The 15058-nt window shown below is 40.0% G+C and overlaps 1 protein-coding gene across 22 annotated transcripts in view; it reads right to left on the bottom strand.

Moving 5' to 3' along the window:
* Positions 1 to 15058, bottom strand: part of PBRM1 (polybromo 1) — a gene marked incomplete at both ends in the record, with an annotated part of 57187 nt that overhangs the window by 11785 nt on the left and 30344 nt on the right. For 15 of the 22 annotated variants that reach the window (XM_079540428.1, XM_079540435.1, XM_079540436.1 and 12 more), the window contains 10 exons: positions 432 to 633; positions 5213 to 5423; positions 6082 to 6265; positions 6754 to 6911; positions 7224 to 7369; positions 8754 to 9020; positions 9589 to 9746; positions 10432 to 10617; positions 12144 to 12355; positions 13793 to 14435. In XM_079540428.1, the coding sequence (XP_079396554.1) occupies positions 432 to 633; positions 5213 to 5423; positions 6082 to 6265; positions 6754 to 6911; positions 7224 to 7369; positions 8754 to 9020; positions 9589 to 9746; positions 10432 to 10617; positions 12144 to 12355; positions 13793 to 14435 (2367 nt within the window). Of the gene's footprint in view, positions 1 to 431; positions 634 to 5212; positions 5424 to 6081; positions 6266 to 6753; positions 6912 to 7223; positions 7370 to 8753; positions 9021 to 9588; positions 9747 to 10425; positions 10618 to 12143; positions 12356 to 13792; positions 14436 to 15058 lie in introns of all 22 variants that reach the window. The other 7 variants (XM_079540438.1, XM_079540419.1, XM_079540430.1 and 4 more) reach the window with 4 other exon arrangements.

Below are 15058 nucleotides of genomic sequence, written 5' to 3'. Positions count from 1 at the left end.
TGCACTACACAATTTAGGCCTGCTCTTTGCTCCTCTTCAGTCATCGCTCAATACGACTTCTCTTTAAGGTACACCCAGAACACAAACGTAACTGCACTCAGAGGGCAGTGAGGCCCTGGCACTGCTGCCCAGAGAAGCTGGGGGTGCCCCAGTGCTGGAGATGCTTAAGGCCCGGTTGGATGGGGCCCTGGGCAGCCTGAGCTGGTGGGGGGAGCCAGCCTACAGCAGGGAGATTGGAACTAGAGGACAGTGAAGGTCCCTTGCAACACAAGCCATCCTGCGATAACTATGATTTCTACAATTCTATGACATTCTGTGATTCTATGATAACCATCTTCTTTTATAAAACCGGTCATCTGAGTAACAGTAATGAACATGTTCAGAGAGAAAAAGTAGAAAAAAAAAAGTTTAACATTTTGTATTTTATTTACCTTCATATTCTGCTTTCTTTGTTGCTTCCAGGTTTCTCCATTCAGTTCCTACAAGCCTGCTGAGCTCTCCAAAGGAGTAGTCTGGGTGCTGAGCTTTAATCACAGCTCTCATCTCACTGCTAAATAGGATGTAACCACTCATGTTGATCTTCCTTTTTGATCCCTCCTTCTTGGTGCTGCCCTTAACAGACTTGGGAGTGGACTGTGAGAAAAAGCAGTTATGACCACAAGTATACAACAGAGAAGTTTTTTAACATTAAAAAAAGTAAAAGCTGTAGGAAATAGCATGTAAAAATATCCCCAATTTTCTCTCTTGTACATCCATACGAGGGCCAGCCAACCTTACAGCCTCTCAAGAGAGACTACGCTTCCCAGTGAGCAACAAGAACACACGCATTTACAGAAAACACTCAAGTGGGGAAAAAAACCCCACAGTAACAACAAAAGCAAAAAGCAAAACACAATAACATGATGCTTTTTAACCCTTCCAGACATAAGGCCAACCTTATAACTGCGGCTTCCGAAAGTGTGCAGTAACTCAGCACAGAACAATTGCTATTAGCTGAGGTCATTTCAAATTAACCCACAGGGCTCAGAAGTACTGAATAGGAAGCAACTATTTAGAAGGCAAAAAGAGAATACAAGCAATTGTACTAATTTCATATGTCATCTATTTTGCTGTTCAGAAATACTGCCAACATGAGTCAAGTAGAACACTTCATTTGCCATCACACATTCTATGAAATGGCTTTCACGTTTAATAGTGGGCTTTTGCACCTCTCATCTCCTTGGTGCCATCCCCTAATTTCACATTTCTGAGTGCTCTTCATTTTGCCTGTCAAACTTTCCTTTCTACTGCTCCTCTCACATTTCCTAAATACCCATTTATCCCTGGAAATGAAAAACAGTGCCCAATTTCACTGTCATCTGCACACAGGTTCACAGCCCTACCTGTTGATGGGTAACTAATCCTCTGTTCCACTAAAGATCTGTCTCCTTTGCTCTCATCATCCAGACTGCTCCTGCTGAGAGCTCTTTGACATCTCCAGCTATCAAAAAATTCAACCTACTCTGACAACCAGCAAGGTAACACCTGCCATTAGATGCAGGAGACCATAACCCACCCACTGTCTGACCAACAAGGCCCAAAATGCTTCATCAGACCAAATCCTTCAGAAGGCTCTCCCCACGTCTTCAGCATTACGAATTTCTCACACTGTGAGCAGTACAATCATTCCCTTGCAGGGGAAAAATGTCTAATGCCCATCTCTCAGAGAAATGCAAAGCTTCAGCTACACCAAGACTCTGAAAGTCTTGTTCATAATTTAAGCCAAGTGGTGGATGAACTGAGGCATAACAGTACGTTACTACAAACATCACTGCATTCATTTTCAAATAGCAATCTACCCTCGCTGTTTTCATTACAAACCAGGGGTAACACTTAGCTTTTTGGGAGGAATTCTTTAGATACGTCTCTATGATGGAGAAACGAAGAAAAAACCCCACACAGTGCAGGCAGAACATAACCTAGCTTCTCAGAAGTTCTCAGTTCAGAAAAAGGAAAATCCAGTTATACATATGGAATATGTATTCCAAATCCATCACACCTGGTGGATAGGGAAAGGCTGTTGGCACAGACTTCCTTTAATTCAGCCAAGCCTTTGACACTGTCTCTCCCAGCATTCTCCTGCAGAAGCTGGCAGCCCGGGGCTTGGACAGGCGCACTGTGCTGGGTAAAGAAGGGGCTGGAGGGCCGGGCCCAGAGAGTGGAGATGAATGGAGATCAAAATTCAGCTGGTGACAGGTCATGAGCGGTGAATCCACACCTCGAGTGCTGTGTTCAGTTTTGTGCCGCTCACTACATGAAAGACATTGAGGCCCTGGAGAATGTCCAGAGAAGAGCAACCAAGCTGGCAGGGGCTGGAGTGTAAGCTTTATGAGGAGCAGCTGAGGGAACTGGAATTATTCAGCCTGGAGAAGAGGAGGCCCAGGAGTGACATTATCACTCCTACAACTCCTTGAAAGGAGGCTGTGGCAAGATGGGGGTCAGTCTCTTCTGCCATGAAACTAGGGATGGGACAAGACGGAATGGTCTCAAGTTGCACCAGGGGGGGCTCAGACTGGATATTAGGAAGAATTTCTTCTCAGAAAGAGTGCTGAGGTATTGGAACAAGCTGTCCAGGGGAGCGGTGGATTGACTGTCCCTGAAGGTGTCTAAGGAAAGGGTAGATGTAGTACTTAGGAACATAGTGAGCAGTACTGGTGGCAGGTGGATGGTTGGACTAGATGATCTTAGAGATAGTTTCCAACCTTAATAATTGTATGACTTGGCCTCCGCACTTAGACAGACACAAATGTATCAGCTGGTTTTGCTTTGTGATGCTTGCAGTAGTGTATTAATAACAGTCGTGTTATTACACTTAAAAGGTCAGGCCATCAGTTTGGGAGAGATAACAGGACTTTTTTTTTAAGAATTCTAAATTCAATTCTTACGTTTTCCATTACTCTACATTGCTGCTATGACAATTTCTAACAGAATATTTTCCACTCAAGCCAGGTAACTGTTTTAGATGTGTTATGAGAAGAAATAAACCAAGACCCACTCGTACAACATTTCACAGCCATATGATAAAGCAAAAACCAAAACTAAAATTGCACTTTTTTTTTCCCTTCCCATTCTGCTTCTTGGTTCACAGCAAACAGCAGCAGGAAGGCAACATCCACTCATCTGTCAAGCTTGACTTGGCTTGACTCATTTAATTTTCAGGAGTAATACTTGCTTCTTTTGTTACCAGGAAAAAGGGGTAAAAACCATCAGGGTTTTTAGTTGTTAGATAAATTGCATGTGTTTAAGAGAACATGAAGCAATCGTGCGCCTTTTACCTAGGAGCTCTGTTTAAAAGAACTTATTTTAAAGGGGACAGAAATAGAACAGATTACAATGGGTCAACAAAGATGGTTCATTTCTGTGCTATGCGATTGCAATCACTCTGCCACAGTTATATTGTTCTTTGTGTAGCAGCTCAGACACAGTGTTCTTTATTTTCCAAATCAGCAGCATCAGGAATCTCCCAGGGGCCCTTATGAATTGTTCTTTACTTTCAGCCTGCATTGCTATTTGACCCTTTTCAGTTTTTCTTACTTTCTTTTCCCACTTCAATTTCTAGTCTTCAGAGATCACATCTGGCTGAAGTATAAACACACACGTTGGATATTTCCACTGATTTCTCAACAGTTACCCTAGAAGTCCCATTACAAACAATTCTAAGAAATGCAGCTTTCAAATATGGCTTTTTAAAAAGACACTATATATTAGTTCCTCAATAAAGCATCTCAAGAGATCTGAACAAAACAGCCATACTGGAAGACAGAAAGCAAAGGAGAGCAGAAGACAGCGAATGCTGCAAAAAGGCAGCGTGAGGAATTCTTTAATGTCCAGCAATTCCTACTTAAACTGCTTTCAGGAGCTGCAATGGTAATATTTTGATGCATAAGCAGCCACAGTCCCCTCTCCTACAAAATTATGTTAGTTAATACAGATTAACAACACAATATCTTTTTTTTTTTTTTTTTTTTTTTTCAGCACTTAGCAAGAATTCTCATGCTACTTAAGAACACAGCACTAAAAAAGAGCAGAACAGCTGCACCAAATGCACTTGGTGGTCTGCTCACACAGCAAAAAAAAATAATCACAAACAAACCAACGTAAAGCAGTGAATTTCATCAATGTGTGTACATGTGTGTCACATCCAAAGACAGTTATTTCTACCCAGTGGTCACATCGTTTCTTCAGCTGCCAACGAGGCTGTCACTTCAGAATTAGTATGACACAGCAGAAATCCAGACTGCTGGTTACAAACACATCCCAAACTCCCTCTTGTTCCCAGCACATCACTCTCACTGCCTTCTTAAGGCTGGCATTAACTTAAATGTGAGAATGTGATGAAACAAATAAAATAATTTAATCCAGTTGCAAACAAATGTTTTTGGTTAGATTAACTCGCAGGTAAAGTTTCCCACTCTACTTCAATACTCAGTTACATAAATACCAGGGCTTGTGTGAGAGAAGTAGTGAGAGAGGGAGGACTGAAAATGCCCTGTTTAAGCAGCAGCAATGACTCATGGCACGTTCAAATACCACGTAACCACATGGTTTCTGATTTGTCTCCTGCCCATATATCAGCACATTAAAGTTTCTGCAATGTACAGCAAGACATATAAAAAGTTTTCATCACTTTTTTTCCTCTCAAGTTCTGACTTTCAAGTATGAATGGTAACTTAAAGGAGCGATCTTTTTTCCTTCAATAATGATGTGTAGCATTTTCTAAAAAATGAAACAATTCAGAACTCCAACACTCCAGTCTAGCTTTTTACAAGATGTAAGGAAAAGCTTAAAAATGGATGCCAGGTTACCTAAGTATTACAATTAAACTCTTGCATCCTAATCTTATAGTTGATATAAATACCTAGTATTTCATAAGAAGTGTCACAGAAAACATACTCATGGAAAAAAGAACATTGACATCTACAGAACATTCCCTGTGAGATTTTCCTTAGCTGAATGATTTCCTTTAAAAATATTTTAACTGACTCAATAATTAGAATATGGATATCGTATTGGACATGCTAAAACTGCTCTGTGTCATCACTCCACAGACCAATAAATCAAACTATAAATCTGTTCTGTAGATGTGATAAAACACTATTGCATTTTGTTTAGTGGGGTTGAGGTAAGAATGAGGAATATCAGCACTTAAAGGTCCCTCAAGGAACATGTTTACCTGCGGTGGAGTATAAGGCATGATATCCAATTCACTGGATAACGGGGTCTGAAGCTGAGGCATGGAAGGTGTTTCAGTGATATCACCTTCCTCTTCTCCCATCTCTTCCATGTCCTCATCGCCTCCTTCCAGCTCAGCAAACTTTGCTTCTAGCTGCTGGATTTTCTTCTCCAGAAGTGGAGATGGTTCCTTCTGAGGAACTATGGGTTTTCTGAAAGGCACAGGAGGAAGACAGAAGGAAGATGAGAATACACTCATACTCAACAAGGCACAGCAAATATTTTGAAGAGAAAACCAACTTTTCTCCACATTTTCAAAGTGAGCAGGCTGGGAACAGGCAAAAAAGCTGTGTGGGGGGACAGGCAGGATAGCTGATCCCAACTGACTAAAGGGATACAGAACCACAGAATGGTACCAGTTGAAAAGGACCTTGAAGGTTCCAAGCTCTGCCAGGGGCTGATGGCCACCCACTAGAGATCTGGCTGCCTAGGGCCCTCCCAACCTGGCTTTAACCATCTCCATATTCAACTGACTGAAACGAAGGTGATGGATGTGGGGTTATGGCATTTGTCTTTCCATGAAACCACAGCTTGTGCTGAGGCCCTGCTTTCCAGCAAGCAGCTAAACATCTGCCAGCTGATGGGAAGTAGAGAATTCCCATTTCGCTTTGCTTGCATGCATAGCTTTGCATCAGTAACTATACTGCCTTTATATTAACAAGAGACTGTTTCTTGCTTTTGCCCTTTTCATTTTCTCCTCATGCTATGGGAAATGTACAAGTGGCTGCATAGGGGCTCAGCTGCTGGGTGGGTCAACACACCTCAACACAGAGTGCTCAGGAGATCTCCACATCCCCATAACATTTTTACCTAAAATAGTAAATTTCATCATCGACAACTTTTGCAGAGAGTGAAAATCTCTTGAGCCCCTTAAATTTCTTCATTTGTTTGTCGCTTTCGTTGTAGCGGCTCTCACACAGGAAAACATCATTCTCAGAAATTTCAGTTGGTCTGCAGCAGAGAAAGTCCTTGAACGACAGAACAGCACACTTGCCTGCAGAAATGAACAGAGCTGGGTAAGAAGGCAGATCCTTTGCAACAAGGGGTGGAAATTCAAATTTTCACTAGTCATGTAAGTATCAGCCCACTATCTGACTTAGCTGTGGAAAAATACATCAGCTGACATCTCTGTTAAGTAATGTCACTCATGAGAAACCTACACCAACTGAACGCAGCTTTTGGAGTTTTTTTTTTTTTTTTTTTTTTTTTTAAGAAAAAAAATAAAACTAAAAGATTAACAAAAAAAAGCCATTGCCAGTCACAGTGCATCTGAATTACAGAATGAAGTATGTAACAGTCATCTTATTCAACAAACCAAATATCAACCTCCTTCTGAGCTGACTTTCCAGGTACATATACTGGAATAATTACATGAATAAGCAAGAATAATGGAGTTTTCTATTCTCTGACTTCAGATTTTTGTTTGCTTTTTCCTTTTAAATGTACAGAGTGCCCAGTGGGTTTAAAGTTGCTAGGAATTACCCAAAATGCACGACATAGGACAGGTCTCCTCCAAGTTACTCAGAAACACTTCCTTCTTGTAGAACATTTTAGTTGGCTCATGTTCAGTTTCTTCAGGATGGATGAAGATTGGACCAAAGAAATACGCAGCTCCATCTCGCACCCACATCTTTTCAATTCTGGAAAGAAAAACATATCACTGACATCAGTGCAAGGCCATCCTTACTAAGGCAGTAAGCTAGATACACTGGGCTGTTCAGGAAGACTGTGGGCACGAAACAAGTACTGAAGTGCAGCCTGCTCTGACTGTACAGCTGTTACCTTTTTTAACAGGCTGACACAATTCCACCTCAGCCTAGTAAGAGCTTCTAACACAGTCTCATTCAGAAGATTTTTTTCTCCCATCCTCTTCTACACTTTTTTGCAATAATCCAGTCTTTTGGCCAACGTATTTTGATAGACACAAACTGCAATAAGGAAGTGTTACCTACCTCCCTACCCGAGGCCGCACTAATCCGTGCGATTTTATGAAGACGCAGTCCCCAACCTTAAGCCACATATCATTGTAACAGAGCTGCTCAAAGTAATGGCAACCAGGCTCCCCATTAGACATTTCTACTGGTACATCTTCTTTGTCCTGCAAAAGAAAATGCACTTAGAAACTTGTGGGACAACGGAAACTAAACACAGTGATGCCAGGTGCAAGGAGAAGAGTATTTGCTCCACCTTTATGTCACCAATAATAGGCAACACACCAACTAGACAAGTAAAAGCAAAAATTAGGGGACTTGGACTTTAGAAAATGAAATATCCAAGCCAGAGCTATCCCTCTATGTACGTTGCAAGCCTTCCTATTTCATAATCAAAGCTGTAATTTTGCCAGTAATTCACAGATCCTTTTTTGTGCTATTACTACAAAGTCATAAACTTTGAAGCCTTATCTGTCTACTTTGATGGTTTGTTTTAAAGCACACTAAAACTTACAGAAGGCAAGAATTCAGTATTTGGTGAAGTTAAAAGAAATAAAAGTGTAATGATCATTTATCATAGTTACACAACTGCTCCATGCTTTTAGGAACAGAATCATGCAGTTTGCTCTATTTTAATTTCTCTTTGGTACCTCAAGCTTCATTTGACTTCTCTGTTTGTTATTTCAGAAAGCCAATGGAAACACAGGATATCCCCTCAGTGTGTGTCAGGAAAAGACTTTAGAAGCTTTCATCCTCTTGGTAGAAAGGATTTCTTCTTTTGTCGTGAAGCAAATAAATACAGTAATACACACAGTGTATACTAAGTGGCAATGCTGGACATTCCATTTTGAGGCTCTGTTAGAGTGCTCAGAATGTAAAATAGACTCATCTCATTACTCCAAATTTATTTCATATAAACAATTAAATTTACTGCAATTTAACACAATTAAAAAAGTATATTTCCTTATAACTTTAAATACAATAAAATAAACCAATTTTCCTAGTAGGTTGTGCAGAAAAAAGCAGTTTGAAGGTAAACTACTTGGTTGTTAACCACAAACCAGCCACAGTGTTTATTATGTACTGCTTACTCCTGCCTTGCTACTAACAATTTTACTGAAAGACTACTTCAAAAAGCAGGTTAGGATCAATGTCAGTTGAAATCAGACTTTTAGATCCACTGATTCTCCAGGATTGCAACAAAGTTTTTAGTAGAAATATTATTTTCTACTGAAGCAGTAAAGGAAAAAAAAATAACCCTTACCATGGTCATAAGAAAGCGTTTTGTAAAACCTAGCAAATAGGTACACAACTCACTTTTTGCTTAGTCGGGTTATAATTTGTTTGTATCTCTGTAATAAATGTAAAATAAAAATATTGTATGAATGAATGTAATGAATGAATGAAATGAATGTAAAATGAATGTAAAATATTCATTTAAACATGAATATTATATAATTTTTTTCCCATGGCTGGATGCTGAGAAACCCAAGTTGTGCAGGCTTAAACGTTCCTCATTCTTTATCTGTCAAACCTTTCCATCTTGCATACCTTTTCGAGATGAAGGATACTTTCTCCCACCTTACTGTCATCTAACGTATCAGAGTGCTTCTCCTCCTCTGCTTTGTCTGTATTAGCAAATACAGAAGCAACACGGACCACAGGCAGGGGCACATCTCGTGGGACGAATCTTACAGAGCTGACAGGCATAGTCCACAGTTTAATCTTCTTAAAAGATTTTGTCTTAGCGGAGTAACGCGACTCGCAGACATACACATCCTCATCTCTAAAGTTTTCAGGACACAGTTTAAAATATTCCTGCAGAGCGAAGAGGATGACATTTTTAGGTGAAATATTTCAGCAACGTTCCCACACCCAGCAGCCACCAGAATTACAGCGTACTCCCTTTCGTGCGCTCCAGCTTTCTCTATGCTTTTATCAGAAGCCTTTTCAGACTGATACAGCCTGTCTGCCGAGTTCTTCTCGTACAGTTTCACAAGAACAACAGGGTATCAAACATGGGACAGATAGCAGAGACTTCATCTTCTTACCAACACTGCACTCAAGGGGAGTCTCAAGTATTCTTCAGCCTTTACGACATTACCTGCAACTTCTCTAATAGATTCTCTGAGAAATTCATTAGCTACTCATCTAACTCGTAAGTGATTCCAAAAAGCAACCAGCACTGAAAATCAGTGTCACGTGGATGAACTACAGAGCTTACAAAGCAAACAAAAAACACAAGCAGTACATGGGAGCGAATCCTTTTTAAAACTTTATCTCAGTGTTACTAAAATGCCTACAGATCAGAGTACCTACACCTCCTCAAGAAAACAGCACAGAGCATATTAAGTCAATAAATAAATTAGTCCAAAGAGTTTCTCACCTTAACAAACATGACCACACATTTACCCAAAATTTTGCTAACTGGAACTTTATTATAATAGTCACTTTTAAAAACCTCTTTCTCCAAGAACTTTCTTGTTGCCAGATGAAATGTTTCATTTGGTCGATAAAACCAACAGCCATATAGCCATTTCTCTCCTTTAAAAAAGAAACAAAAAGAGAGGAAGAAAGGAAAAGATCTAAAAACATGTATTCTCTAGTGCACGAAGAAGCAAAACAGACTGCAAACGGTTTTCTTTATCAGATAGCCACATAATAATCAGTGAAACAAATTTAACCAATTTAAGGAAGAAAGATTCCTTAACTGCTTTGGGTAAATAAAATTAGGTTTCTTAGAAATCCTGCAAACTTTTTCCCCCCCCAGAAGAATTAATTTCATCTTCATTTTGCTGAGATCTACAGAATCGATCATTTACAGGAAACAGACTCTGCAACTTATTTATAGCTATCTTTTACTTCCAAGCCTTCAAATGGCTTCCAACATTTGCAGTTGTACGTGTCCAACTTTGGTTCAGAAATTTCTATTGCCATCCTTCTGCACTAAATTAGAAGAAGCTCAATCCACTTCAAAATGCCTATTTTCTGAGATGCTGACAATTAGGGGATGAGTTGAGAAGAACATAAGAAAAAAAATTAAGTGTTGATCCAAGAACTTTCTATCTATAATTATTTTGGGACAGAGCAACTCAGAAACAAGAAAAAATACTCAGCAGTCCACACATTTCTGCAAATCCAATAGCTAACACAAAAAAGGCTCAAATTTGAAGATGGAAACAGTAATAAGCTTCACTGTATTGTCTTTCTGTATGAAAAGCACCCTTACCAGCAGAATCTTCCCATAGCCTCTCAATACAGACTATGTGAGGTTGCAAGTTGGCTTCAGCAGGCTCCACATAGACGTAGTCTCCTACGTGGTACATGCTGTTCTTGAAGCTGCAATCCTGGCTGTAGGTCCGATGCAAGCATGACAGCCCAGCTGAGCCAGAAGAGTCTTCACTCTTTTCAGCTTCTGTTTTCAAGAACAGGTGGAAAACAAACATTGCTAATTCTACATTTACATGTTAACCACGATTTCTGATGTGAACACTTGCACCTCTGCTTGGTGCTGAATAACTCACGAAGAGCAATAAAAGTGTGTCCTACAGAACAAGAGAGGGACTCTAAAATCAAGCTACCAACTTCTTCATCATTTAGGAATTATGTTTCCTGGATTGAATCAAATAAGTTTTGTTCAGTGAATTATTTTAAAATTGTAATGAAAAGAATTACTTATAAAACAGTATTTTTGTCAGTATTGTTGACCATAACACGTATGCAAGAGCAAGTAAATGTGAAGAAAAGCAGATGGCTGCAAGCAGGTGAATGACCACAAACTGGTAATGCTTGTTGGCTACGAGTGTAGTGTTGAGCAGGCATTGAGCTCTGCTCTCTGGTGAGGGAACAGCACAGAGCTGCTGTGTCAGGGGAGGGTTGGGGTTCAGCACCAGGGGGTGCTGGGCTGCACAGGGCAGTGGTCACAACCCCAAGCTGCCAGAGCTCAAGAAGCATTTGGACACTGCTCTCAGACATAGGATTTGGATTTCAGGTAGTCCTGTGCAGAGGCTGGAGCTGCACTTGATGATCCTCGTGGGTCCTTTTCAGATTTGGATATTCTAAGATAACTGAGTAAACAGAACCACCTGAGTTTTACTGAGCCCTTCAGGTGAGGAAAGATAAACGCTGACAAGACTGACCTCAAAAGCCTTCAGAAAGGCATGTATTGCTTTCTTTGGGTTTTTTTAATTCTCAGTGGAAGACCAAAAAAGGGTATGAACAGCTGCTGTTCCCTTACGGTACTGAGTTAGTTGGAGCAACCAGCTTTACTGCTGCTGACCTTACTGCCACACGGGAAGGCAAACTGTCAGAAAGACAACTGAACGACAAGGAACTAACAGCCCTGCTCAAATCTGTGGAACAGAACAGGTAGAGAGCTGTGTTGAGTCCCCACGTGACATGCTCCATCAGCCATTATATGTGCAGGAAACGTGAAACAAAAGATCAGTAGGTATCTTGCCCCATGAAAGCTGAAAGCTTTTTTCCTCTTCATACCCACAGCAGCCAAATAAGAAATGCAAGAGGCTTACTTTGATGTCATCTCATTAGTAAAAGGAAAGTATGATTAGAGATAACACCTTCAGCATATCAAGGAAAATTATATTTACCAAAAAGTAAATGACTCAAAGGTCCATTGGAACAGTCATTGCTAAGTTTATTACCAGCTACAATAAAACCTACCCAATTATTTTATTCTGTAATATAACTGGAGTTAGACTACTGTTTCCTCATGTGTTCTATTGAAGAGTTTACTTAGGGTTAGTGTCTACATTTCTCTCTGTTTCAAAGCCATGTGGGCCCAGCTGATAAGGATCAAAATAAAATAAATCTCTCATCACCTTAAAATATAACCTTCAGTAAGTGAAGCTGCAGCAACAGCAGAGGACACACGATACACATAGGTATATTCTCAGTACATTTAATACCAATGAAAATAGCTACCTCTTTTCTCCTCCTCTCTTTTGAGTTTATCCTCCTCTATTTCTTTGGGTAGCTTTTCCTTCTTCTCTTTTTCTACATCATTGTGAAGGTGCTTGGTGGTATAACTGAGAGCAGGTGACAGAAGAATCTCTCCATTTTTACAGAGTTCATCTCGAATTTTAATGAAGAACTGCTGAAGTTCAACTGCATCCTCATAAATCTCTGAATCCGTCCTGTACAAAAGCAGGTACAATATAACATGGCAGAAACATAACTTTGTGCAGTCAAACAGGATCCTAAACACATACACACACACACACACACACACACACACACGTGGACCTCCATACTTTGCAATAAAACTCCTCTTGCCTTGCTTGTCACCTACCCTTTATTTGAAAGAATTTACAAAATGAAAGTTTAGCAAATTAAGCTTAACCTGTGCTACTTTTCAAATTTGAGTAGCAGATTAAATTGTATTTGAGCTACAGAGTTCATCATAAGGAAAGAAAAGGTATTTTTACAATGAAGAAGGTTACAAAGGGGTATGTTTACATCTCCTGGAAAATGAAACAGTGACTGATCGTCTGTGGCCAAAGTGAACAGTTTCCAATCAAACACAACTGAATAGTTACAGGTCGTTCTTATCTGCAGAGGTATTCAGCTGAAGATGGCCTTTGCCTTTTTTGAAACTTACTGCAGGTTTTCCAGTTGCAAAACTTAAAAATCTCAGTGAAGGTGAAGAAAAAGGCAGATTAGAGCAATCAGCACTACCAGATTGCTCGACGGCCACATGGATATCAACTTAGAGAAGCATCTCATGATCCACCTCTAGATGGAACACTGACAAATTCCAGAGAGAATTTGCAGCGTACAGCACTGCTGACTTCTTTAAAAAAGAATGTGAAAGTGAAAAGAAGACAAGATCATTCAACGTAACTCAGGTTGATACGGTAAAAACAAAACAAAAAGTAACACCCAAATAAGCAAGCAAAGCAAAAGAACAAAACAGAAGAGACTGCTTCCAAGGAAATAATGACAAACTGTAATCAAAATCATATTGGGCAAACTGCCTCGTACCGACGGGATGGGTGATGCATGCTAAAGCTTCACTTTACTAACAGATTTCTGTGCTTACTCATAACAGGTGGCACCACAGACACTGCCAAGTCGTGCTCCATCTGCTAGTATGACGTCAGTTTGTTTTACAGTTTATCTAAAAGCAGTATTTTTTTATACACAAGTTCTAAAATAACAGAAAAATGAAAACCAACTGCTTGAGACTAAAATTACTTGCCACTGGCCCCTGCCAGTCTGTTCATTTTCAAGCATTACTTTTGAGAACTTAAGGAGTAACAGCAATATTAACAAAGATGTCTTTCCTAATTCAAGTTAAACACTGCTGGACGTTTTAAAGGACTCACAGCTTTGGAACAAATGTGGTTTTCATAAGGTTAACCTTTAGAGCATTAGCATCAAAATTATAGCAGAAGCCTAAATTTTTCCTGTTTATAAAAGAAAACTTACATTCCTTTGAAGACATGAACGGACTAAAATTTCTAAGCGCTCACTCCAAGAAAAGCAAACACTAAAAATAAAAACTTGAGTCTCCCTAACCAACAAAACACGCTGTATGACAACAGATATCTGCAAAATGTGGCTTTGCTCACCTGTTCATTCTCCTTGCCCTCTCCAGTACCTCAAACATGTTCTCCTGGAACAAATCCAGTCGTCTATAGCGATTATTTTCAACATTTTTTCGGATAATGTCAAAAGTCAGAGGAGGTTTATTTGGGAAGTTGGGATCAACAGCAGGAATCTCAGCTAGGGAATCACTGTAGCATCTGCCCTCATCATCCTGGTGGCTCATAACAGATACAAAAAGGTTATGGATAAGTTCCTGAATTAGCAAAGTGACATTGGGCACATGAGAATCCTCATCTCCTTCTATCTCTCTTCGAGTTTCAAGCAAAACTTTATGCAGGACCAGGGCATCTTTGTAAATCAAAGATTCTGGCTCATTGTAGGTGCAAGCGTTGTTGAACATCATCACAAAGTCTTCTACCATGGAATCGATATCCTGGTATTTATTGGCCATCATGTGACTTCTGATCTTCTCCATGTCAACCGGCTTCTTAATGGTTATGTAGTAGTCGGGCAGCTCAGACCGAGACGGCAGCCGCAAGAAGATGGCGCTCAGCCGCCTGCCCCGTTTGTCCGTGTAATTCTTTACTGCTTCATACACCTCGTTCAACTTCTGCTGCATTGGGGTCATGTATTTCGATTTTTTGGGGGAAATGCCACTTTTTCTACCTGCGTAGACAGAAGAAGAAAAAAATCATTACAAAAATGAGTATCAGTACTTCTTTGTCCACGCCTTTCTGTTAGAGAAATGCCCAGTGAAGAAGCACTTTACAGTACAAGCAAAGAAACCACTGAGCCTAAGCCAAGCTGCAGCTTCTTTTCTTATTTCTAATAATTGCATGGCATTTTTTTTAACGCTACTTTTAGTGAACTCTGAATCATACATTGCTTTAAGGCCCAGCAGGCAAAGGTCTCTTCAGCCTTCAGCATGGAAAATAATTTTTTCCTCACCTTATCTCACTCTTACTAAGTTGCTTTACATTCAATTTGGCCTTATTAGCTCCTAATGTATTTTTCCTCCATGTCCATTAAAAACCCAGGTTTTCACTAGTGCCAAAATTAAGCATAAATCAGAAACATTACCAGATCCTTCTATCACAGGTTTATGCCAAATTAGAATTTCTAAGGGTAAAATAATGCACCTCCTTGTGTTACCAGTCAGAGGAACTTCTTGACATATTCAAAATCTCCACTACTGTGCTGCATAGCACCTGCCTGTGAATTCCCTACTAACTGTAGTGTAGCAAAGAGGTGCACATTTCTGTTTTCAACAGTGCCCAAGAAGGACTTAG

This window comes from Tetrao urogallus (assembly GCF_951394365.1).
Source record: "Tetrao urogallus genome assembly, chromosome: 10".
Classification (NCBI taxonomy): Eukaryota; Metazoa; Chordata; class Aves; order Galliformes; family Phasianidae; genus Tetrao; species Tetrao urogallus.
The sequence above is the reverse complement of the archived record's forward strand: the minus strand, read 5'-3'. Positions and strand labels throughout refer to the sequence as shown.